The sequence below is a fragment of the Orbicella faveolata genome, unplaced genomic scaffold (genome assembly GCF_042242905.1).
Source record: "Orbicella faveolata isolate gen_17 unplaced genomic scaffold, um_ofav_v1 contig_1, whole genome shotgun sequence".
Classification (NCBI taxonomy): domain Eukaryota; kingdom Metazoa; phylum Cnidaria; class Anthozoa; order Scleractinia; family Merulinidae; genus Orbicella; species Orbicella faveolata.
Window position 1 is genome coordinate 37,076,488 of NW_028301536.1, and position 26,013 is coordinate 37,102,500.

At 39.4% G+C, this 26,013-nt stretch overlaps 1 protein-coding gene across 4 annotated transcripts in view; it reads right to left on the reverse strand.

Annotated features, from left to right (window-relative positions):
* Window positions 1-26,013, reverse strand: part of LOC110045022 (uncharacterized) — a 70,527-nt gene that overhangs the window by 34,738 nt on the left and 9,776 nt on the right. For 3 of the 4 annotated variants that reach the window (XM_089274771.1, XM_089274766.1, XM_089274762.1), the window contains exons 4-6: window positions 11,935-11,971; window positions 8,346-8,467; window positions 3,253-3,300 (exon numbers count right to left, since the gene is read on the reverse strand). In XM_089274771.1, the coding sequence (XP_089130897.1) occupies window positions 3,253-3,300; window positions 8,346-8,467; window positions 11,935-11,971 (207 nt within the window). The remainder of the gene's footprint in view (window positions 1-3,252; window positions 3,301-8,345; window positions 8,468-11,934; window positions 11,972-26,013) is intronic. The other variant, XM_089274774.1, reaches the window with a different exon arrangement.

Sequence of the window (26,013 nt, forward strand, 5' to 3'; positions counted from 1 at the left end):
CTGCGCAAAATTTAACTCACTTTTTTATGCAGACGATTTAGTCATATCAAGATCGAAAATAGGACTGGAAAATTGCCTTAACACACTATCATCTTTTTGCAGTAAATGGATGTTGAGCATCAATCCAAAAAAAAACAAAGTTATGATCTTTGAAAAATGTGCTAAGAAATGTATCTTGGCTTATTTGTCTATCGACATTGAACCCATTGAAAATGTTCAAATTATACTTATTTGGGAACATCCATTTCTTCAACATAATGTTCAACGTAATGTTTAATTCAATATACAATAATAAAAAAAAAACAAAGTACATCTTGAAAAGGAAAAAAAAAATAAACAATACAACATTCATTAAAATAGCTAAGAGATTAAGCTAAAAAGACGCTTAAAGTCCGTTCTTAATTTTTTTTTAAACTACCAGCTTCGACCACAATTCTCAGAGGATTGATCCCTTCTTGTACCATACGGACGGCAAAAGAATATTTGAAAGCGTTACACTTTGCTAGCGGATAACCTTTATTTGGCACTTGATAAATTGAAAGAAGAGGCCCTTCACGCCCTTTTCAGTTTTAGAAAACACACAAATCTCAGCAAATTACCTCCATTCCTAGCGAATAAAATTTTCCACGCAATTATCTCCTCAATTTTGACATATAACAGTGAAGTCTGGCGTGCATTGCAAAATCTGATCTCAAGTCTTGGGACAACTCCCAGATCGAAAAAAAGACATCTTCAATTCTGTAAACGTTATTTAGAAGTAAGCAATAAGGCATCCAACGTAGCATGCAGAGCTAAACTTATAAAATAATTAGTTACTCCTCGTAGCTTCAAAGTAAGGATAATTGCTCTATTGTTAAACAAATCTTTCTCACGTCGAAAAATCTCCATCGCGCTGTTAAAAATAGCTGTTATTCTAATATAATAAGTGTCTGAATCTTACAGTTTACCTTGTTTTGATCTTACATGTACATACTCAACTAACGCTAAAATCAAACATTATGTTAGCCTAATGCAACAAAAATTTATTTTATACGGGCACATACCATGCAAAACTCTAATAAACTAGAATTTTTCAACACTTTTACGAACGATTACACACCCTCCTCTTATTTAGCCCCTAACAAGCAAACTAAGCGAAAGAAAAGAACTAGTGAAATTTAGGTTAGGCAATCACAAACTAAGGATTGAGACTGGTAGATATGATCAAATTCCAAGGGTTAACAGACTCTGCCCTATTTGTGAATCTAATCAAATTGAAGACGAATCTCACTTTCTTATATATTGTAATAAATACTCTACTCTATTAAGAGATGAATTTTACAGAAAAATTGAACATATCGTTCCGACTTTTAAACAATTATCTTCGTTACAAGCCATCGGTGAACTTATAACTCCTACAAATCATTATATTAATATTCAATTGCCCTTGTTCTACCAAAGTATTCTAATGTACCTTAACGAATTGAAAAGCCTTTATAATTTTGATCAAGCACAGGATTTAATTCTGTTTAATAATAAAGAGATACTTGTAGAAGGCAAAACACTGCTTTTCAAGAAATGGTTTAACAAGGGCATCCTATCCATCCAAGATCTACTTGCAACACTGCATGTATTTATTGTCATGCAAATAAAGCTATAAAGCTGGTTGTTGTTGTTGGTTTACAGTCCGTGGGTGTGGCGCGCTCTTCTGTAAATTGGATGTGCAGGTTGATGGAAATTGACAAGCTTGGTCAAGCTTGATACACGCATTTGCGTCAATGTATCTGACCCACCAGCGGGGGAGGGGGTGGGGCAGCCGGGAATATACACAAAACCTGAATCTCGGCGTGTTCCACTACCAGGTCGGCTATGACGGCCCTCACGGGTGAGCCCAAAGCGAAGTCGAAAATTTGGAGATACAGTGTCCCTTCACATGAAAAGAAGCTGTTATACAGTACAAACTTCGTCAGCTTTGGTCAGGTTCGTGTTGTCCTTCCAGGTGTGACTTGATTACAACGTGCTCTGGATGACTTCCAAGGCTAATTCAACAGGAATGGAGGTGAACAGGGATACAGCATCGAACGATACGATTTCCTCGTCTCTGGTCCGACTGTCTGAGCTTGTACGAAATCTTTATATTCCTTCTAATTCTTTGCAGTATAACCATAATCTGAATGCAGGGGGTTGAGTAGGTCTGCCAGAAACGTGGTAACTGGGATACCCGATACTTCTATTAATAGGTCTTAAAGGGGTATCGGTGTAGACGGACTGGCGAAAGTATAGTGGTCGCCATTTAGCCGCGTAATTAGGCCATTTTCATTTTGGCGATAATGCTGGTCTTGTTTTAGACAGCAAAGAGCTTTATTCACAACAATTAGGGCTTAGAAGTGCAATTGAAAGGAAATTTCTGGCTGCTGTTGGCGATACTTGGCCTGAACTTAGATGTGGGATATTGTTATTTGCGAGGAGAACACAGCCACAAATAAAGTCAAGAAAATCACTCAAGCGCTAAAGTGAGTAGAACATTTCCTTGTTTTACCAATTTTGCGCACTCTCAGGCTTAGCTAACAATCAGAGCTGTCTGTGGTTCGCTTGTTCAGAAGGAATGCGATGAGTGGTTTTCCGGTCGATAATTGACGCCAACAACATGCCGAGTTTTGGCTTACTAAGATTTATGGCCTAGTTTGCATGAAGTTTAATCGATTCTCGATGTAGGAAGCTCTTGTTCAGTCCATTTAGGACAAAATTGTATCAAGATTATCAGTGACAAGTCAAATTCTGTGGCTATGTTTTTTGTAGAAACTGTGTTTTATGAGTTCAGAGGCAGCATACAAAAATCTGTATTGAAATGAAAATGGAACTTTACCTTTACAATACCTGTATTATAAATTGTCCACTTGGTTTTGATGACTCCGCCTTGGTAACTTAGCATAATTTGATGCCAACTCTGATAGCATCAACTCCTGATTTCACAAGACATTTTTTTTTATTTTGGTGTCCATGGACATACAAGATTTTGGGATTCTCTGTTCATGCCAGGGGGCAAAATTCAGCTTTTCACACACATTAATTTATTGTATTTGGCCACGCGAATAAGTGATGTTGATTTTGATGTTATTTGCACAACTAATTTGCATCATCTACAAGGTGACAACCTGGCAATAACTTTCTCGTCAGTTTCCAAATTAAAATGATCAATACATGTACGTTCACCTATATAGTCTAAATAATGCCTTAAAGATAAATCTGATTTCAATCTTCATGGATCAGTACCTCAATTTCTTTTTTCAGTGATGACTCAAGGTCAGCAATGCCGCGATCCTAGCAAAATAAAAGAAAAGTAACAGTCGTGACACTTATTAATTTCCTAGTTAATCATGATATTTTTATTCTTCATAATTTTAATGCCAACACAGAATCTGAAAACGATGGCTTCTGTGCTCTATATCAACGGCTATAATAAAGTTCCCATGTAACGTGCATTGTGATTGGCAACAGCATGCTTTTTCAGAGTACATATGCACGGTAAGCTGAACTTCAAATTTTTGCTTCGGCATTACAACAAAACAGAGCACAGTCGAGGCTTCTTTATCTGTGAACTACCGTGGAAACCCAATTTTTAGCACCTCCGTGGAAAACGAAAATGGGCTTGAAAAATTAGGTAGTTCTAGAAATCAGGAGCAAAATTACCGTGTTCGACTGACGGGACGGAATGCCGTTTGGTAACAAATAAAGAAGCCTCGACTGTGCCCTGTTCTGTTTTAAAGCACGCATGAAGTTGAAGAACACGAAAGAAGTGTAGGGGAAAACACGAGACGAAGTCGAGTGTTTTTCCCTACTTCTTGAGTGCTGACTATCGCTTCCTAAGTGTTTCACAACAGAACAGAGCACAGTCGAGGCTTCTTTATTTGTTTTATGATAAAGAATCCATTAATGTCCACACACATTCAGTTCATATTTTCAAACCAAACGTTATTTTCCAAGCGAGGAAAAATGGCGCAAGCGCGCCTCTGTACTCTTGAAAAGCACGCTATAATAAGTCAATCAGAATCCTTGTTAGAACTGATCAAATAATTTGACTGGCTAAGGAGACAACATCTGTCAATCACAAACTAGACTTAAAGTTAGACTTTTGGTTTCGGATGGCTTTCGAGAGAACAACGATCGCTTCAGACTTCGCTTTTTAGTTTAATTTAAAAATAGGGATCTAAGAGTTTCTTGTTCAGTGGAGTCCGGCTGCATTGTGGATCATGAAAAGTGCACTTTACCAATGGAAATTACAAAACAAAGAGCTCAAATCTTGCGGATGAAAATGCGAAATGCTCAGCTCTGGTTGAAAAGAGCTATATTTATAAATTACGGCTTACAACAAGACTACCCATCAATTGAGGCATTGCAATAATTGTTGAGGTTCACTTGGCTGAGATGACCGGATATCGCTATTTAGCGAACAAGCGTTACTACACTCCATGTCAGTGTTTGAGCAAAAATTAAGCTTTTCATCTTAAACAGAGACAGCTCAATTGATGTTTTCTGTCGTTGTTGTACATCTATAGTATAATTCATGCCTTCGTAACAAATATAATGCCTTTTATCGAAGCATTCGCTAGGTTGAGAATTTGTTTATTTCGCTATGTGATTACCGTTTTGTCGGAACCCAGCAAAACTTGTTACTTTAGTACAATTTTAACACTACTGTTCTTAGCAATAGCCTCCATGCAGCTATTTTTACCGCAGACAAATAGTTTGTTTTCATAGCGCTTGTGTCACAGGGGACACAGAGGGAACAAAGAAGGACTCAATCTAATTGTTTTAGTACAAATCCATAATCGTTTAAAACTTTATCTAAATCCTCTTCACAGACACTTCGAAAACGCCAAGAAGCGGCCGCCAGTTCGTTAACAAGCGCACACTGCTAGGCTACCCACTATCTACAACAGAATTGAGTAGCTTAGCCAATCAGGGAACGGTATTCGTGATGGAACGCTAGTAGATTAATACTAAAACTCGATAGAAACAGAACTAGTACGAGCTGTTGATGTAATGATGGTCGAGCGACGATAATTTACATTTTGATGATCAAAGTAAACATGCTGTTTTCTGTTTTTTCGTTGCGGAATTTCCTGAAAGAAATAGGAAACATGTTGTGTGTTTCTATCGAGTATCAGAAATGCTCATGAAAGTTTGGAAGAACTCGAAAAAGCTGTAGAAATACTCGCCTGTCGGCTTACCCTCCCACAGCATTTCTCATTCTCTCAAACTTCCACTTAAGATTATGAGCTCAAGATTTCTATGAAGTGATATTTGATGACGCCGAAGGCCGAATCAACTTTCACCTCATGGAAATCGAGAGCAAATAATCTAATTGTTTTAGTAGAATTTTAACTGAAATTTACCTCAAATAACGGTTGCCAATTATTTCTTAACGTATTATTAAACTTCGCAGTTGTGTGTGCGCGCATCATTTTTTCCAATAATCTCGAGTCTTTTAAAGTCAAGAAATGGTAAAATGTCCTTGCTTTATTCTAATTTTTCATTTGCATCAAAAAGTTCGTCCAAAACTTTCGAAAAACGAAACAGAACGCCGCCATCTCGTAGACGACCTCCAGAAACTGATTAAGACATAGAAAACATGTACCGTGTTTCTATTTAAACAATAGAGTGTTTCTGTTGAGGATCTATCGGCTGATAGTTGCCACGCGGAAATTTGATGTTCTTAAAACAAATATTTGCCCGAAAAGCAAAGCTTCGAGGGGAGATATGCTAGTTTTAAGAACGTCAAATTTCCAAGGGGCAACTATCAGGCCGATAGTTCCGAGACATAAACACTCCATTGTCTTTATTGTTCACCACTAAATTTTCCTCAGCGCGCCAGTTAAAAAGTCGTATTGAATTATTTTCAACTTATTTAGATGAAAGCCGTGAAAGCCAAATGTAAAATTTGACTTTCACCTTGCTACAATTTCAATTGTTTACTTTCTCTAAGCTCGCTTGTTTACAGAAACATTTTCACGGACGAGTAATATCCATCCAGGTATTTCCCTCGGACGGGCAGTATATATAAACAATAGCCTCCACTTGGCGCGAAAATATGCTCGGATATTTGTCCGCGGACATTATTTGTTCCGAGAAGCGAGAGCGAAAACTGTGAGCTTTGAGGAACAGATAATGTTCAAGGACAAATAGCCGAGCATATTTTCTAAGTCAAATGGAGGCCATTGTGGTTATAATTAAGGAATATTCCCGGATATTCCCTAGTTTTAGCTGGGGAATATTCGGTCACATGACGTGTTTAGACCAATCGCGCGCGAGCAGAAATATTTGATGGATTATAAGGGCTGATAGTGTCTCTCCGCGGATGAACACTATCGCGTCACATGATCAATTTAAACCAATAAGAATTAGAGAACATTTAGTGGTGAACTATAAGAGCTGAGCGTGTCTCCCCGCGGATGAATGCTATCGCGTCATGTGATCAATTTAAACCAATAAGAATCGGAGAAAATTTATTGGTGCAATATATCGAGTTTTAGTAGAATTCTACTAGTAGAATTATACTAGTACACTAATGTAAATGGTGCAATCTGATTGGCTAAGTGACAGTACACTATCAGCCATTAGTGTGCAATGGCTGAAGGTCGTCCACTAAATGGCAACGCTTTTTTTCTTTTTTCCAACGTTTTGAATAACATTTTAATGCAAATGGATAATTAAATTTCCAAGAAGACCAAAAGAAGGACATTTACCGTTTCTTAACTTTAAAAATACTTGCAATTATTGAAAAAAATGATGAGCGCGCGAACACAACTGGAATTTCAAATGACAATTCAGTCAGAGCGATCTTTCCAAGGGGCGAAGTTCAATAATACGTCGAGAAATAACTGAAAACCGTTATTTGAAGTAAATTTCATTTAGAATTCTACTAAAACAATTAGATTATTCGCTCTCGATTTCTATGCTGCGATAGTTGATGAGGCCGAAGGCGGAATCAACTATTACCTCATAGAAATCTCGAGCTCATAATCTAACTGTTAAATAGGTTTGGGAGAACGAGAAATGCTGTGGGAACACGAGCCGACAGGCGAGTGTTTCCACGGCTTTTTCGAGTTAAAACCTATGAGAAACAATGATAAGTAGAAGTAGTTCTAGATAGTAGCCTAAAAGTACGTTACGTGCATACTCAATAAATTTGACCTTCCATGAGACATCAGTAACTTTGGTGAGGACACGTGCATGACATCTTCCCACAGTAAGACTGTGAAGGAGACCACGTCATGATAGCCCACATTCAAATCTTCAGTAGAACCTCAAACCAGACTCATTTTATCTGTGCTCTTTACAACTGCATATAATGTAGTTGTATAATATATTTGAAATATTTGACCATTTGACTGGGCCAGGAATTACAAATAGACTTCGGGGGCTTTCCATTATGCCAAAGATTCCGGAATGGTATGATCCATCCTTCCTGGTTGGCCCGGTTTGATCAGAAAATGTCGTTCCATTTTTCCTCGGGTAGCCCACTAGTCTCTGACCGGTCACTCTTGCATAATGGAAGCACTCCTTCATTTTTACTCTTTGACTGTAATATCGTCAAATCTTAACACATAGAAATTTGGCTACTGCATGCTAAAAGTCTGAAGAATGTGTTGGCTGTGTCAAGAAACAATTAGCCCTTTTCTACCATGTCAAGAATACAAGCTTTTCCATGTCACTCAGGTAAGAACAACAGACTAACAGGAACACTGTAAACAGTAACGTTTGTTTTACTTTTTAAATACCCACATAGCAACATTCTTGACACGCTAAGTCTGTCATGCAAAAACCATTGGAATGTGTCACATGCGTTTCATCACCAGGGCATTATCACCAAGGTTACTGAAAGTCCATGGAAGGACGTCACAAATTAAATTTGGAACTACATACACGCTCACAGCACAATTTTGCTTTATGGTCATTTTAGTGTAAGAGATTAGTTAAAGCAAAGGTTTCCCATTCAAAGGAAAGAATTCATACCTTCAAAATTTCAACCTTAATATTGCCACAAATATTACAGGCCTGAAACCTGTTTTCTGAAATTCTTAGAGTTACAATCTGAAGATAATGGGTATGTAACATGTCATTGTCATCCCTATTCATTTCACTCTAATTAACTATTATGAACCCTAATATAGCAATATGACAAAACATTCCACACAGCATGAACTAAATGTATTAATACCACAATCAGTGGAAAATGTTTGTCACCAATATTAACAACTTTTAAATGTCATCTAATACGCAAGCACCCAATCAAGACTACATGTCACTCTCTTTAATTTAAGTGTTGTAACTTGAATGATAAAGTGTTCAATTAAGAGCCATACCTTATTATTTTTTTGATATAAGCTTGTTACCTCGATGAACGCCTCAGCAATTTTACCTTCTCCTCTCAAGGCCTGCGTTAGTCTATACCTGGCTTTTTCACTGTGTGGATTTATCAACAGTGCTAAGGTCAGAAAAAGAAAATAAAGCATTAACAAACTGTCTTTCTGAAATGACTTTTTGACAAACAAATGGATTTAGTTAATGCCACTCAAAAAGTGGTTATTAATAAGCTTATATTCAAGCGGTACTGTATTACTAACTACTTAATAACCGAGAGTGAGGTCGTTACGGGAAAATCTCAAACTGAGGCCTTGCCGTATTGACCGAGCGATTGCGAGGTCAATACGGTAGGCCGAGGTTTGAGATTTTCCCCGTAACGACCGAACGGTCGAGGTTATTAAGTTGTTTATTATATGGCTCATGAATTAAAGGAAAGGAAAAACAAAATTATTTGAGCGGAAGTCGTCAATTTACAGACGGCGATGCGCGCGTTTACCGATTCATTCATCGTCTCAAACCCAGAGCAAAACTACACAGTCAGTGAACTTCACTACTCTATTGCGTAGTCTGTTAAAAACACACATTTCTTTACGGGAAAAATGATTGTCACAGCCTCAAAAAGGTATCTTAGTATCGTGGTGCCACAACTTGATGGGGGCAAATTCCCGACTTTTGTGGCGAAACGTCAACGCATATAGAAAAGACAGAAAGTGCTTCAAAATAGTCCAAACCAACGGTCTTTCGGTGAAAGAAAATACTAATGCTTCAGAATGTACTGCTCAGAATAACTCGATCTTCGCATTCGCTTTCGACAACATATCTTCGCCTTCTTCATTCTGGGAATTATGGATGAACTTTTCAAGCCTTGTGAACGTCTAAACCTTCCTGCAGTTATCAGAAACACTGCTACCGACAGAAACCGCCTTACTGTTTACATCTGGTGATCCTGGAAGCTGATTTGCACTTCCTTGTGTTAAAGCGAGGGAATCTATTTGATGAGAACTGTGGCGGAGTTCAGTATTTCAGAAATTGTTGTGACTAAGATGATAACTTGTAAGTTCTTCGTGGTGTTCTGCTCAGGATGCATGACAGATCTGCCGATGGTGTTTTTCACTTAGCGATTTTAGCTTTACCTGAGACTTGGTAAACTTTGATTGTTTTTCACTAGTGCCCGCCAAGGTTCCGGCTGGTAAGTCAAAAACGACTTCTATATAAATTTTGTTAAGGAAAAATCTCTAAACTTTTAGCTACTCAGGTTAAATTTACTTTCTCTTACTGTTGTTAATCGGCTTTCATCGTTTCAATGCACTTGAATTTTCAGAGCCGGGCTCTTCCTAATTTGCATACTCCGTAATCGGCCCGTGGGCATTATGGCTGCTTAATGACCGCTCAGATCTCGCTCTTAGCCAATCAGAACGCTCGTTATATCGGTCACAAGTCAAAGCCATATAATAAAATAGGATAATGCACATGTAAATAATATACAATCTGCTCAACAAATCAAATCCAACAACGGGATTACTCCAGACCTATCCAAACCAACAACAAATGTTATGCTGGACAGGGCTCGACACTAACTTTTCAACTTACTAGCCTAGTGACAAGTGATAACTTAGATGTTACAAGCCAAAACTTTTTTTTACTAGCCAAGCGTTGTGGTTGGCTACCTTACTACATGAAATTTTCGCGACACGTTTATTTCACAATTTGGGGGTGCGCATATTTTTCGACACTTAAATTCGGCGATTTTGCTAAAATTTTGTATTTTGAATCACTTTACTTCGAATTTTTGAGTGACACAAAATTTATTTCCCAGACAATGTTACTTACACATGTCTTTGAATTTAGTAAACTGACTTTATCAAAGGTACAATAATGTCAAAAGTAACAAAAACGCAATGGCGGTACTATATGTCAACAGCAACATAATGTATTATGTTCCCGACACTTACTTATTCGCGTCACTTTCATTTCGCGTTTTTTTTTTCAGTTTAAATCGTGAAAATCGCAAAATTAACGTGTCGCGAAAATTTCAGGTAGGTCCAATAACAACAGAATTACTAGCAAGCACAACGCAAGCGACTCTCTTTAATACATAACGTTGGTAATTATACTGAACTTAAACTAGTTTCAAAAAAGTTTTAGTTCCTTAAAAGACTTTCAGGAATCTGTTTTTCTCTGAGACTTCGTTGGAAAAATATCGAGACCCCCAAGACGTCACTGTAAAAACTGTCGAGACTTCTTCACAGACAGGCGCCGTAAAAATGTTTCAAAAGCAAAACAACTATCTGAACAATACTGTAAACTGTCGTTGGCGAAATTCGACTGCTAAAAACGGCTGGTTTAAATGTTGAAGGAAATAAATCTTTCTCATCTAATTATTTCTGTAGTGGTAAGTTTGTAAGTATGCATACAACGACAAATCACCCATGTATTGTCATGCTAAATGAAATGTTATTTCTTTACAGCTCCGCACTATTTTGCACATGAAAAAATTTCGCAACAAAAAAGAGCATTGATGCGTGCTTTCAGAAAATGCTGTCTTCTTTGTCAAATATTTCTTTCAACATAGTAACATGTTCAGTTCCCCATTCACGTACCACCCAGCGAAAAGTAGACAAACTTAAATTTGCATACGTGCTGAACACCACATGGCCGGTACCATGATATGTCCACAATGAATCCGAGAAAAGTGTAAATTCTGTGCTTGTCTTCCTTGAAGGAGACAGAAACTAGTTCAGTCAATTTCATTTTGTTGACTAGCCAAAGTGGCTAGTGGAAATCGAAAACCTACTAGCCAAAACTAAATTTCTACTAGTCTGTGGCTAGTTGGCTACCGTTAGTGTCGAGCCCTGCTGGACATTCTCATAAATTTTGAAACAGGTCGCTTCGGAAACAGCTCTAGTTTCGTTGTTTAGAGAGTTCCATAGAGCGACTACCTTATGACAAATTGACTTCCATACGAAGTCAGTGTTGGGCTTTATTTACAAGCCAAAGAGAACTTCATCCTCCTTAAATTACATCGGTGTATGTTTTTGGTAAATAGGTGGGCAATTAAGGAGCAGGAGAGAGGCCATAAAAACGTTTATGAGCTAATAGTGACAGCTTGTGTAAAACTAATTCCTTAAGGTCAATTAATGAATCCTATCCTCAATTAATATGACTTTAAGTAATGCTCTTAAAGAATTTTTGTTGCCAAGTAGGTTAGATACTTCACTAATACATCAAAACTGGCATAATTCCGCACATTGTGAACAAAGTAGCTATAATCCTAGAATGCTCTGTTTTCATCTTTTGGTACCAGTCCTATCTGTTTCTCAGCTCCTTTGGGGGCGATGACTCACTGTTTCAGGAGAAGTATAAATTTTAGCCTGACATCTAAACAAACTACCTGGAATTGGGAAACTCAAAACATTTTCCAAGAAATTACTGAGAACATATCAGCACATTACAAAAATTGTTTGGAACGTCACACATGATTTTCCGAAAATTCTAAGAATTAGCTACGAAATTTTTGGACAACCTTTATAATGACATGCACATATGGTACTTGCTCAAGCAAACATATATTTGAGTTGTCACCCCCACCTTCATCACAATCCAAACGAGCCTTCTGAAACATTCTCTGCAAGAAAGAAATATTTAAACTTTAATCACGTCTTCAATTGCAAAATTTAACACCTTTCCCTAAAAATATTCTATAAATACATGTGGCTAGTACAGAAACATGAATGGAAGTTGGACAAAACAAGAAAGGCTAGGAACACAAGACATAGGCAAGTCTTACACAGCTTTTTCAAGTTCTCCCAAGGTTTCACAAGTGTTTACAATGTACATAACTTGCTAGAAATGATTAAAGCTGTAATTAAAATCTTTAAACAACAAATGGACATCAGCATGGGATTATGTTAACAGTGCCTACCAAATGAAATGAAATTTTTGCCCACTTTTATATTCTACAATATTGAAGTCGATTTTTTTTTTCCCTGCTTCAAAGTTGACCAATTCGAGTCAAAACTATGCGACATTCCGTGCGAGGTCAAAATATGCAAATTAGGACAGTTGAAGTCATAAGGTGTACAAAACCTTCCAGCCATCGTGGCAGCTGAGAGAAACAAGTGAAGGAGTGTGAAGTTTTTCATCACCGGAGGGCCTGTTTTGGTGAGCTACAAAAACACGACTTACACGGAAGGCATTGTCATACATATGTTTCCGAAAGACGAAGTCAGAAGAGTACAATTTTGACGAATTGTTCAGAGACACCGGCCCAACTGCAAAGCAACAAATGCGTCCTTGTTCTTGTAATATAACATTAATGTTATAAGGGCATGTTAGCACAATAATCAGGACTAATACGAGAGTGCGATAGCAAATATAGGGAAAATTGTTTCAACAATGCTTTTATAATAACCTAAGCTACATGAACATCGAGCGATTCGTGATCGAAGTCAACAAGCAGGGAGTATCTCAAAAACTCAGTGCTCAAAAACTCACGCCTCAGTCCCCAAAAACTCAGACCCTCTGGATGTCTCAAAAACACAGACCCTCTGGTTGATACAATGACCTATATCCAAATTTAGTATAATTTCAGAGCTCAACAAAGAGTTTCCAGCAATCTGATTGGTCGAGCGATTCCTTATATGACGCTTTATTATATGGCTGTCTCACAAGGACTGGGAACTACCGAATTCACGAATTTGATTGGCTGAAATCGATATTGAAAGCGGTCCAGATTTTCCCATCTAGACCGGCATCTAGACCGGTTACATTCTGCGGAGAAAAAGTCGCAAACTAAAATGCAAAACTATTGACTATTTTCTTCCAACAATATTTATTCATGGAGGTGCCAAAAAGCCTGATGAGAAAAAAGTAAAGAGGACGAGCAAACTTTGGCAGAATTATTTCAAGTTCAGCTCATCGCCGGTCGCAAGCAAACTGTCAGCTTGTACAAACCAGTTACATTAAACGAATTAATTTTTCTCGTTTGCCATAAAATAAACATCTTATTAACCGAGCTCAGTCGGTCTGACCTGACCTCGGTCGTGTGTACAGACCTCACTGCATTCGGTCTGTACTCACGACCTCGGTCAAGATTCTCCCATACAGACCTCCTGCTCGGTTAATAAGAGCTAAATATTCACCGCTCCAGGCGGTGAATGTAACATTTTCGAGGCCTGGTTACTAAGCTGGCCACCTTTGCCATCTCGGCAAGTAAACATGGCGGACAGTTGCTGAATCAAATTTTTATTTTTTCGAAAGACATCACTCCAAGTCCACGATCTTTGGAAGGATGGAGAAATTTCAAAATGACTGCTGTCGCCCTTGGACCAAAAATCCTTTCAAGAACTCGTATTAAAGGAATTTAAGAATCGAAAACGCAGTGGCTACGTTGACCGCCAGCAGGTCAGATCGATTGACCCAAATTTATTTTTCTTCAAACTTAAGCTGCTATTTTTTAGACGATGATGGCAGCTGAGAATGAGGTCAACAACGATAAAATAAAGGTACTGGAAGAATTTATTTTTCATAGTGTTTCGACTGTTTTTTTTTACTGCCGAACTTGATGTGTAAATTGATTCACAATCGATGTAAGCTTACATGTAAGCTTATTAGGGAGTTTTAGCAAACCACAAGAGCGTCACCAAACAAAAGGTTTAATGAGCAGAACACTGGCTCTGCACGTGCGTTTTGAATCTTGGTACATTTCTTTGCCGTTCTCTGTAAAACAACAACGTGAAATGACTAACTTCTACGTATTTTGGAGAACGCGAACTGCAATGGCTAATTTTTCGTATCTTCTTTTAGAATTGATCGCTATCGGTGCATGTTTAGGCTGAGCATGTTTTTAGACCGATAGGCGTACTGAACAGATTTACAGAGTTGCGACATTCAAAGGTGAAACATATAGAGGATGTTACACGGTGGCAAGAACTATATCACTCGTGAGACATTGTTTTTGTCACGAGAACGTAAAATTCATATCTTCGAGCTAACGAGTAATGTTCTTTTTATTGTATAGACATGCTGATGACGTCGTTTTTGACGATTTTCCGAAGACTTCCGACCACTTTCCGAGATTTTCCAAAATTGTTCCGAAGGTCAGACAAACGTTTCCGAGCATTTTCCGAACATTTCCGAACATTTTCCAAAGATAACCGCAGTGCCGAAGATTGCCGAAGACGACCGAAGAAGATCCGAAAATGTTTCGATCATACACCAACAAATTTAAGTGTAGTTAAAGGGACGTAAGAGAAATGTTATCAAACATGATATCTTCACATGTGAGGATATCATATCGTTCTTACCAATTTGTTACCACTCGGTATACCACTGACTTTTATATAACCATAGGCACGCAAGGCGTGCAAGAGTTATTTTTTTTGTGAAGTGTCGGAGATAGGAGCATTCATGGAGCTGTTTACAGTAATGATTTGGTTAATTTGACACGGGTTTTTGGTTGCGATGTACAGCAAGAAAGAAATTGGGAATTTACGCTGTACATGCAATGTTACATCGGTCATGGTACGATAGCTAAATAGTACACCATAAATTCTTTGACTGAACACACTACAGTAATCTGACACGTCTCCAGATTAATGTAGATACCATTTTATTTTCTAACAGGCAATTTGATTCAATCTTTGATACAACCCACACTGTGATTGGTGTGACACGCGCACATGCACAACTCCCTCACTCACCGATCACATAGCCCTTCCAGCCCCCAAGAGGAATTTTTGCTCTAAAATACTCAAGTTAATTAAGAGACTTTTTCACATTTTATACGAGTTTACCCTTCTTACACAACACAACACTACACTACTTCACCGAAAATAGAAAGAAATAGAAAAAAACCTCTCTGACACGTTGAAAGTCTGATTTAATTAAATTGCACTTTAACTTGGTGCCACGCGGTCTTCAAAGAACATGAATGAATGAATAGAAACATTTGACTTCATTTGAGCAGTCATCAAATAAAACTATTAAACTGCTACTGAAGAGACGTAAAAACCGTCCAGAAATGAAAGCTTCTTTTTTGTTTAATATTCTGGAAACAATAGCCGATAACTTGTCAACTCTAATTGAATTTACTCCTATATAAAAAAACAAAAGTGTTAAGTTACCATTTGTAACTAAAGATAGCAAACATCTCGTGGGAAAGAGTGATGACGATTCGTCAGCTTTAATTGAATTTACTCCTTGTGAAAAACAAAAGTATCAAGTTACCTTTGTAACTAAAAATGAAAATATCTCGTGCCATTTGCATACTACTAACTCACGAACTGTTTCAAACCTCAAGGCTCATCTCCTTCATAACTAAAATCCTCAGCCTAACCCACAGAAAATGTCGAAGTAAACCCAATATATGAATACTTCCTCCTCTTTTATAGAAGAATAAATATGGCCGTTCTGAACTCTATCGGGATCAAATCTTCTCACATACCATTTACCTTTACAACAAGAAATTTGATTGGTTGTTTATAGTAGATCCAATCTGATTGGTGTAACATACATACATCTCTCACTCACTCACTCATCCATTGACCCGTCCATAACATACCCGACGCGCCGACGAAAAAATAACTCAATAAAAATTCATTTTCTACAAGGCGTGATCCCCGCCGTCGCCATCGTCATTATTGCTAAAACTCCCTATTATTAAACAACCGCGACTGAAGTGGTTAAATCAGGTTAAATATTTTTGCCAAAGTGAACAGCGCTTCTACCATTTTCTAACATTGAAGGCATGACAGATTTATAGTTTACCAACTACAGACTGTTTCCTTGTTTTCAAATCGAGATTCTAAGGTCGCAAAGCATCGACCATCTCCATTGTCCTAATCTTCCTCCGTCACGTCTCATTCTTCCACGTCGGAAATAGGCTCAACTTGATAGGCCTGAACGATCAAATTAAAAGAGCCCTCCCCTTCTCCCGCTACCTGCAACGACTCAACATCAAACGAAGATGGTGTATTACTGGATAATTCATCGTCTGGGGACATTTTCCACTAAAAAAAATCGCCAAAAAGACGGCTCAACAAGTGGTAACTTTGGTAAGTTACTAGTTCGTATAGTGTGATCGTCCGGGTGAGTGTAGTTCTGAAAAGAACTGTTGTTGGTGACTGACGTTTCGACAACCTGAGCGAAAGTCATCTTTAGAGTCAAGTGAATGGTGTTTGTCAGTCGATGATGTTATAAGTCTGGTCCGTTGAACGTGATTGGTCAGCATAGCCATGATGGTATTGGTTGAAAGACTCGTGTAAAGTTTGTCATCAGTCATTGGTGGGTTTCGATCCGTCTATTGTTAGTCAAGTAGGTCGGTTTTTGGTCCGTGTATTGTTAAGTCGGTCTGTTAGAAGTCCGTTTGTCGGTTTCGTTTCCGTCATGGATAAGTCGTTTGTAAGGCGCCGGTAGTTGTTGACATCTGTTAAGAGGCGTTTGTTCTAGGTTAGTGTACCAGCTTTCCAGCTGAGTCAGTCGTTGAAAATAGTTTGTACTGTAGGTTAAGCACTGAGCAGAGTCCCAGTCAATGCTGTGGTTTGTCAGTGGATGATGTACAGCAATGTGATTGTTGGCATCACCATTTCTCATGGCTCGTTTGTGTTCAGTCAGTCTCGTGTTAAGGTTTCTGCCAGTCTCACCAATGTAGGAAGCCTGGCAGTCGGAGCATTTGATCTTGTAAACTGCTCCCTGTCTGTCGTTAGGTTCGTCTCTGTCTTTCACGTTGGTCAGTTAGTGTCGTAACGTAGTTGTAGGTTTGTGGGCTACACGAATGTTGTAGGGCTGTAGGATCCGTGAGATGGTCTCAGAAGTGCCCTTAATGTAAGGTATAGTCATTGTAGTAACAGGTGTAGGGTTCCTGTTCGTAGCGTCAGCTTCAGTAGGTCGGTAAATGTTTCGTCTAATAAAGTCAGCGTTGTAGTTGTTTTTGTGAAAAACACGTTCAAGGTACCTGTTTTCGTCACGTAAGCTGTCCGGTGTGTCACAAACTAGTTGCGAAGGTATAGTCACTGTAGTAACAGGTGTAGGGTTCCTGTTCGTAGCGTCAGCTTCAGTAGGTCGGTAAATGTTTCGTCTAATAAAGTCAGCGTTGTAAACTTAAGTCTCCGTTGAACACACAAGAGGCCATCCAGATCGTCAAATCCACCTACAGACGTCTGGTCAAAGCGCGGATAAACGACTGTCACAGAACACTCAACTACTGCAACAATAAACTACAACAACAACTTGACAAACTTAAACAACTGTTACCGACTAACTTACTTGACACTGTTATGACAATCGCCGACAGGCGAGCCAACAAAACCACAGACCGCGTTCGTACTGAACAAGAACGAAAACTGACAACACTTCAACGCAATAAAGACAGAAAACGACCGAAACTGACGATAACTGGGTCAGGAATATTTCTTTCCGTCCCTTAGACAAAACCGAGACTCACGTACTGTCCTACGGACTAAAACACTCAGTGACGCCTAAACGGATACCGACCGAGTCTATTGTATCTCGGTACAATTAGCCTTTATACGTGACAATAACTTGACAAAAGACGAACAACAAGCACTGAAACGACTGAAAAACGACAACAACATTGTCATAGTACCAGCCGATAAAGGACGTGTCACTGTTGTTATGGACAAGACTGACTACTTTGACAAAATGGACGCACGTGTTAGCGACAAACAAACTTACGAAGAACTTAAACGCGACCCGATGCCAGCACTTCAACGTAAACTTAACAGCAAAATACTTACGCTTAAAAAGACTAACGCTATTGTCACTCAACGCTACTATCGACTGAGGTGCTCAGTACCTCAACCACCGAAGCTTTACGGACTACCGAAACTGCACAAACCTGGTATGCCGATGCGACCTATAGTGTCATTCTGTGGGTCCCCTACGTATCAACTGTCTAAGTACTTGACGACCATACTGCAACCCTTTACTGACAAATCAAGACGCAAACTACAATCTACGGAGAACTTTATTGACGCTATTAAGACAGTACAGATACCAGACGACTACAAACTTGTGTCTTTTGATATGAAATCACTGTTCACCAGTATTCCACTTCAATTGGCATTACAGTGTATCGAGACCGCTATACAACAATCTACTGTTAAATTACCGTTACCGATAGACTGAACTGAACATGGACTTACTGAACCTTTGCCTTACATCGACTTACTTTCAGCACAACGGTAAACACTGCAAACAGTTGCATGGAACAGCAATGGGGTCGCCTGTTTCTGTTGTTGTCGCAGAAATTGTGATGCAACACATGGAGGAACGCGCCCTTTCAACTTGCCGACAAACGATACCGTCTTGGTTGCGCTACGTTGACGACACCTTTACCGCCGTTCACAAAGACGAAATTGACGATTTTCACGACCACCTAAACGAAGAGAACGCCGACATCCAGTTTACTAAAAGGATCGAAGAAAATGGAAAACTTCCTTTTCTAGACTGTTTGGTAAGCCGCGACAACAACGAACTACGAACGACAGTGTACAGAAAACCGATGCATACCGACAGATTACTTGACGAATCATCCTAACACCTGACTTCACACAAAGCCACGACTATAAAGACTTTGACGAGACGAGCGCAACTAGTTTGTGACACACCGGACAGCTTATGTGACGAAAACAGATACCTTGAACGTGTTTTTCACAAAAACAACTACAATGCTGACTTTATTAGACGAAACATTTACCGACCTACTGAAGCTGACGCTACGAACAGGAACCCTACACCTGTTACTACAGTGACTATACCTTCGCAACTAGTTTGTGACACACCGGACAGCTTACGTGACGAAAACAGGTACCTTGAACGTGTTTTTCACATAAACAACTACAACGCTGACTTTATTAGACGAAACATTTACCGACCTACTGAAGCTGACGCTACGAACAGGAACCCTACACCTGTTACTACAATGACTATACCTTACATTAAGGGCACTTCTGAGACCATCTCACGGATCCTACAGCCCTACAACATTCGTGTAGCCCACAAACCTACAACTACGTTACGACACTAACTGACCAACGTGAAAGACAGAGACGAACCTAACGACAGACAGGGAGCAGTTTACAAGATCAAATGCTCCGACTGCCAGGCTTCCTACATTGGTGAGACTGGCAGAAACCTTAACACGAGACTGACTGAACACAAACGAGCCATGAGAAATGGTGATGCCAACAATCACATTGCTGTACATCATCCACTGACAAACCACAGCATTGACTGGGACTCTGCTCAGTGCTTAACCTACAGTACAAACTATTTTCAACGACTGACTCAGCTGGAAAGCTGGTACACTAACCTAGAACAAACGCCTCTTAACAGATGTCAACAACTACCGGCGCCTTACAAACGACTTATCCATGACGGAAACGAAACCGACAAACGGACTTCTAACAGACCGACTTAACAATACACGGACCAAAAACCGACCTACTTGACTAACAATAGACGGATCGAAACCCACCAATGACTGATGACAAACTTTACACGAGTCTTTCAGCCAATACCATCATGGCTATGCTGACCAATCACGTTCAATGGACCAGACTTATAACATCATCGACTGACAAACACCATTCACTTGACTCTAAAGATGACTTCCGCTCAGGTTGTCGAAACGTCAGTCACCAACAACAGTTCTTTTCAGAACTACACTCACCCGGACGATCACACTATACGAACTACTGATACTCCTGGGTTCAAACCATTTACTGTGTTTGATAAGTTAATAAAGATGGTGAATTTTAAGCTCGGTAATGAAATGTGAAGGTGAATTAATCAAAATGACATGAGCGTGGGACAAAGAAAAATTCTGAGTCCCCGACAGGAATCGAACCCATGGCCTCCCGAACACCGGACGGGCGCTCTATCCACTGAGCTACGAGAACTCATGGAGAGCAAGGTCATTTAACTGAGTTTATAGATGACAGGTGTCCTGCATACTGCTAGTATCAACGCTATCGAAGTCATCGTGAGTAGTGATAAGTTAATAAAGCTTCGATAGCGTTGATCCTAGCAGTATGCAGGACACCTGTCATCTATAAACTCAGTTAAATGACCTTGCTCTCCATGAGTTCTCGTAGCTCAGTGGATAGAGCGCCCGTCCGGTGTTTGGGAGGTCATGGGCTCGATTCCTGTCGGGGACTCAGAATTTTCTTTGTCCCACGCTCGTGTCATGTTGATTAATTCGCCTTCACATTTCAAGTGGTAACTTTGTAGGAAACACAATGACACAAAGTGACGCGATCAAAAGTTACAAACCTTATGACCTCACCAGTTCCAGGCCTCAGAAAATGACAATTGCATTTTTGTCAACTTTGGAAGCATAAAAAAATTGTTTAAGTGCCGGACCACAGCTTAAATTTGAAAATTATGAATCAATGCAACATAGACTTCAATTTTCTGGGAAAAAAAGGCAAAAATTTCATTTCATAGGCACTTTAAGTCATATATCAAACACAAAAGACCACGTTTGACCACATTTCCAAACAGCAACGATGGAGTTGAAAATAAGACGTAGAGCGGAGTATTTTTGACAAACTTCAAGGTGTTTCAAAACGTGGTGATACATCGTCTTGAGTGTTTGACATATCTTCTCAATCGAAATTAAAATTACGGAGACAACAGAGAAGTAAAACCATAAAAATGTAAGCTAATTAAGATACAGACAGTGATGGTCCTAATTTGTTTGAATTTGATGATGATTATTATTGATGAGTTTGAAAAGCTGCTGAGATATTATATTTTAAGCAATTTTTCCAATTAACTTTAATTCGTTTTTCAGAGAAAATAAAAGTAGGAAGAGGTCTGTACTGATGTGGACAATTACATTTAAAAAAAACATCACTACAGCTGTATCAACTACATGCAAGTTCTTAAGTCCTTCAACATATATTGTGAAATTCACCTTGATTTAAATTTGGTTCTATCCAATGAAACTGGAAAATGCTCCCAAAAAATTGCTGAACACGAACGTAAGTGCTTAGAAATACAACTTGGTAGTGAATTGAATAATTTCCTATTTTATTTATAGCAAATACCAATCAGTGGTCTCTTGTGTATATTTTCAAAATCGATTCAAAAGCATTGCATAAAATAACTACCGGTGATACGGTACCGTACTAGGGTCGTACTACAAACAAAATGTGACCAATTATCTCTATTTGGATCAACTCCAATCAATCAAGCAGTCTTTTAAATATTCGCTCATTTCATCTTTACCGGTACCTGTACCGGTGTTTAACGTAACGTAACTGGAACTGGTAAATCTTCGGGCTATCGATCGTAAACTGTATACGGTAGTCTAATCTTCGCCGTGGAACCATATTTGTTCTACATCGCTGGAATGTCCAACTGAATAGTTTTCCAGCCCGCTAAGATGAATGAAGTTATCCCGTTGCCCTGAAGTAGGCAACGCGATTCCACATTTCTCAAAAGAACAAACAATTGTTTCTCGTAGGCGACGAGAAATTTCTTGCCAAGCTTGACCCGTCCATTTGGTAAAAAAGATCCTTCTCTCACTTGCACTTAATCTTCCTGTCAGAAACTGATCGGGATTTCGGGTGATGGCTTCTGTTGCCAGGAGATCCACAGCTTTCTTGAATTCGCTGTTGACTGCGACATCCAGGGGCTGAACCTTACTTGTAGCTCCTGGTGGAACTAGCACCAGTGTGGCCTTGCATTCATTTTGCAGGATATCCTTCACCTTCTTCGTCGTTTGTGCTTTGTGTTGGTCATACACAAGAAACCTGGATCTTCTCTCGTTTGTGCCGAAGAAGGTACTCTGAGAATTCCACAAATGTCTCACCCAGTATATCATCATTTCTTCATCGCACCATGCGTTCTCCTGGAATTTTACGATAACGCGTGAGTCATACTGTTTCAGTTCTTTATCAGGGATTCGCTTTCCTGTCCCCTTGAATATCAGACGGGGCTTTATTCGTGGTTCTCCATCTGCGAATACAGTCAGCTGCACAGTACATTGCCGTTTTTCATGGCCACTGCCAGTGGTTCGGGTCCAGACCGTCTTTTCTCCTTTTGTCTCGTAAGTCGCCCCTTTTGTGTTAAAGCAAAAATTCTAGGGGCGTCTGATCCATGTTGGCGATGTCGCTCAAATTCCAAAGACCAATAATGCCATCTTCTTTATCAGCTAGACCTTGCTTTGTCTTGATTGCCATTCGGCGAATATATCTGTGAAACTGCTGGATGTTTACGCGCAGAGTCTCTGGGTGGCTCTGGGCAACATTTGTTGGCCTTCAAAGAGATATATCAAAACGGGTTTTGAATCGAACAAACCAATGGTCAGACATTTTAAAGTCTGCATCAAGATATTTATCTCTCATTATTTCTTTGCATCTGTTTCTGAACCACCACTCTTTGACTTTGATGCCTTTACTTCGTAAATCTTTGAACTCACTGTACAGCTGCTTCTCCATTTCCGGATAAGAAGCCTGCCTACCAGCACCTGGCTTTCTGGACTTTCTTGGGTCATTCCACAGCTTAAGTTCTTGAGCAATACAAGGGTTGTAGGTGCTCGACTTCAGATAAACTTTATATCGTTCTGTGAACTCTCTGGCTGCTTTGGCCTTGTTTTTGTACTTCTTATACAAATCGATAAATTCTAGCTTCTGTTCACGAGTCCACTGTTTCCTCTTGTGAAACTGTTGCTTCGGCTGTTCGGCTTGTCCAGTCTTCTGAGTGGCTTCAGAGTTCTGGCTAGCTTCTGAGTTCTGTTTGTCTTCAGAGTTCTGACTGGTGTCTGAGTTCTGGCTAGCGTCTGAGTTCTGGCTGGCGTCTAAGTTCTGGCTGCCTTCTGAATTCTCGCTGGATTCAGTGTTTTGACTTGCTGGAAACGAATGCGACTCCGGCGTGGTATCATCGTCCTCGTTGTCTATTTCGGGCCTTTGTAATTGTTGGCATGTCAGGCAAACTCCTACCCCTTTCATCGGTCTGTACTCGACTTCATTCACCGTTTGAGCTGTTTCAGGGGCACACAACGCACACACAAATACTTTGCATTTCGTACACTTACACTTAGTGACCCCTTCACAAACTGAGCATGTTTCCCCCATTACGAATTTTGCTGTGCAAAGGCGCGGGCCCAAGGTCACCTGTATATTGTAATTTTGTGACCAATAAAGTTGATAGACTAGACAAATGTGGCTCGATTCCTAAACGAGGCGAGCGAGCGAGCGGGGAAGATGAATCAAATCCTGCGCTGTGATTGGCTACCCGAGCGGGCAAGATGGAGCTATCTTGCCCGCTCGGGACTACCCGCCGTGTCCCGCCAGAAAAATTTCTCCGAAAGCAATATAATAAATCCTTTATTGACCAAGCTTGTTCGGCCAAGATGGCTGGATATTGGCCTCGTTCTATTTTTGCGAGTTTATGGACCTCGACTCCGTCTCGGCCCATAAACTCGCAAAAAAAGAACTTGGCCAATATCCAGCCATCTTGACCTCACGCTTGGTCAATAACCCATATGTCACGCATGCGACTCGTCTTTGCTCACACAACAGTTCAGACGGTTATACTGCACGTACGTACCGAATCTAACTACAACTCCAGACATTATGGCCGCTGCATTCAAGCATTTCTGTACCATCAAGTCACGGATAAAAGGAGATCATATATACAGAGCCGACCCACGAATTAATTCAACATGTGCTTGCTATCCTGAGCCAGGAAATCCTCATTCAGCGCATGCCATTGCCGTCAGAATGACAGATAGCACAACGAACGCAGCAGAGCAAACAGTGGGGCATATTCCCGATTCTCTGGCTGAAGTTCTGTTTCAGCCATTAGTGGATGGCAATATTTCTATTAGTTCCAAGATTACTGGACAATCCAGGAGTGCTCCAGAAGGCACTTGGGTCCAAGGAGGAGGACTGGAGATTCCTTGTTTTCACGAAGTTTTCATAAAAAGTGGCCTTCCAGATTTAAAGAAGACATTGAAAGACTCTCTGCTCTAAAGCGAAATGCGGATGGAACAGCCTGAGTGCGGGACTGATCAAAGGACTGAAACATTTGAACAGTAAATACTTGTGATTTAATTTCATACTTACATATAAGGGCTGTATGTGCCAGATACGGTATGATCAGAGTCAAATAATACAGTATTTAGTTCCCGTATAATATGAACGCTACTTTTCATTGTATTGTACACACGTTTGGCGCCTTTTTTTGTTACAGTGTGCTTTGGTAATAAATACGTAACGCCTGATCGCAGGTTAATACGTAACCTGAATGACCTTTTCATACGTATCATGTAACGTGTCTTCTTTGTGTAAAATGACTGCCCAATTACAAACGTTTTTTAACCATCCGAAAGTAACGGCTACCCGAAAGTAGCGGCTCCTTGGGCCTGCTAAATCCGAAAGTAACGGGGACCGAAAGTAACGGGGGCCGCTACTTTCGGAATTCTACGGTATGCAAATTAGATCATATTGCAACTAAAAATGGTAAAATACTGAATAAACAATATCTCTTAAAATATTGAAGCAGTGTTCTTGAAACTTAGCACCACAAATGTACATCACAAAAGAAACAAAATGACACCCTTACTGCTGTTACCATGTCTTAATAAAAACTGAAATTCCCAGTTTTTGTCTTCAACCAAGAATCCTCTATCCCATCCAATCTAATGATGGGAGTTCAGACAATATGGGAACTATGTCTGTTCCAAGTAGGACCCTTTGCCTCACTTAAGAGGTTGCAAATGGGGATATTTGGTTTTTCGACAGAAAGAGACTGGAGCCGAAAGAGTTGCTATGGCAACAGCACTAAGAGTGTCATTTTGTTTCTTTTGTGATTTACATTTGTGGTGCCAAGTTTAAAGAACACTGCTTCAATATTCCTAGAGATATTGTTTACTCAGTATTTTACCATTGTTAGTTGCAAAAATATGACATCATCACTGATCTAATCTGCATAATAGAAAAACGTCAATATCTCTAAAACGAAAAAAGATATTTCAAAAAGAAAAACACCATTCTTCTGTATTTTGAAAGGCCTTTCAAATAAGCAGAAAATATTTTTCATGTCATATGCACTTTAATTTGTAAACACATAGGTTTTTAGCTTAGTTTGTTATTGATTGTAAAGTCACACGTTTGCTGTGCCTGATCTTTTAATAAAGATTTTTCAAGCTTCATCTAAACTCTTGATTAAACTATATGCCTAAAATTTACTCTGTTTCATAATCGTTATCAAAAATTTAGTCCACATATGGGTTGTCTGAGCTCTTGCCCGTGCGGCAAGTGCACAGAAAAAGTTACTTGCCCGAGAGGAAGATGTTCTTGTCCTGGGCGAGCTGACAGGGTTTTTTTTTTTTTCCCAGCCCTGTACAACACACTCACTAAATAGTGTTAACACTTATTTGCTGAGGGCGAAGTATAACCATGAATATTTGCCAACTGAAGATGAAGTCAAGGTAAATATTCACCAATGTTAATTCACTGAGCCCGAGGTGAAAAACTATTTTTAATAAGGTGAATTTCAAATCAACTTCAAAATAACTGCAGACTTGAAAGCAAGGGAATAATTCACCCTTGAATTTTCACAGGCTTTAAGTCGTCACAATAATGCCTATTTATTATAATTATTACTTGCATTCATGAACATTAAATTCTTCAA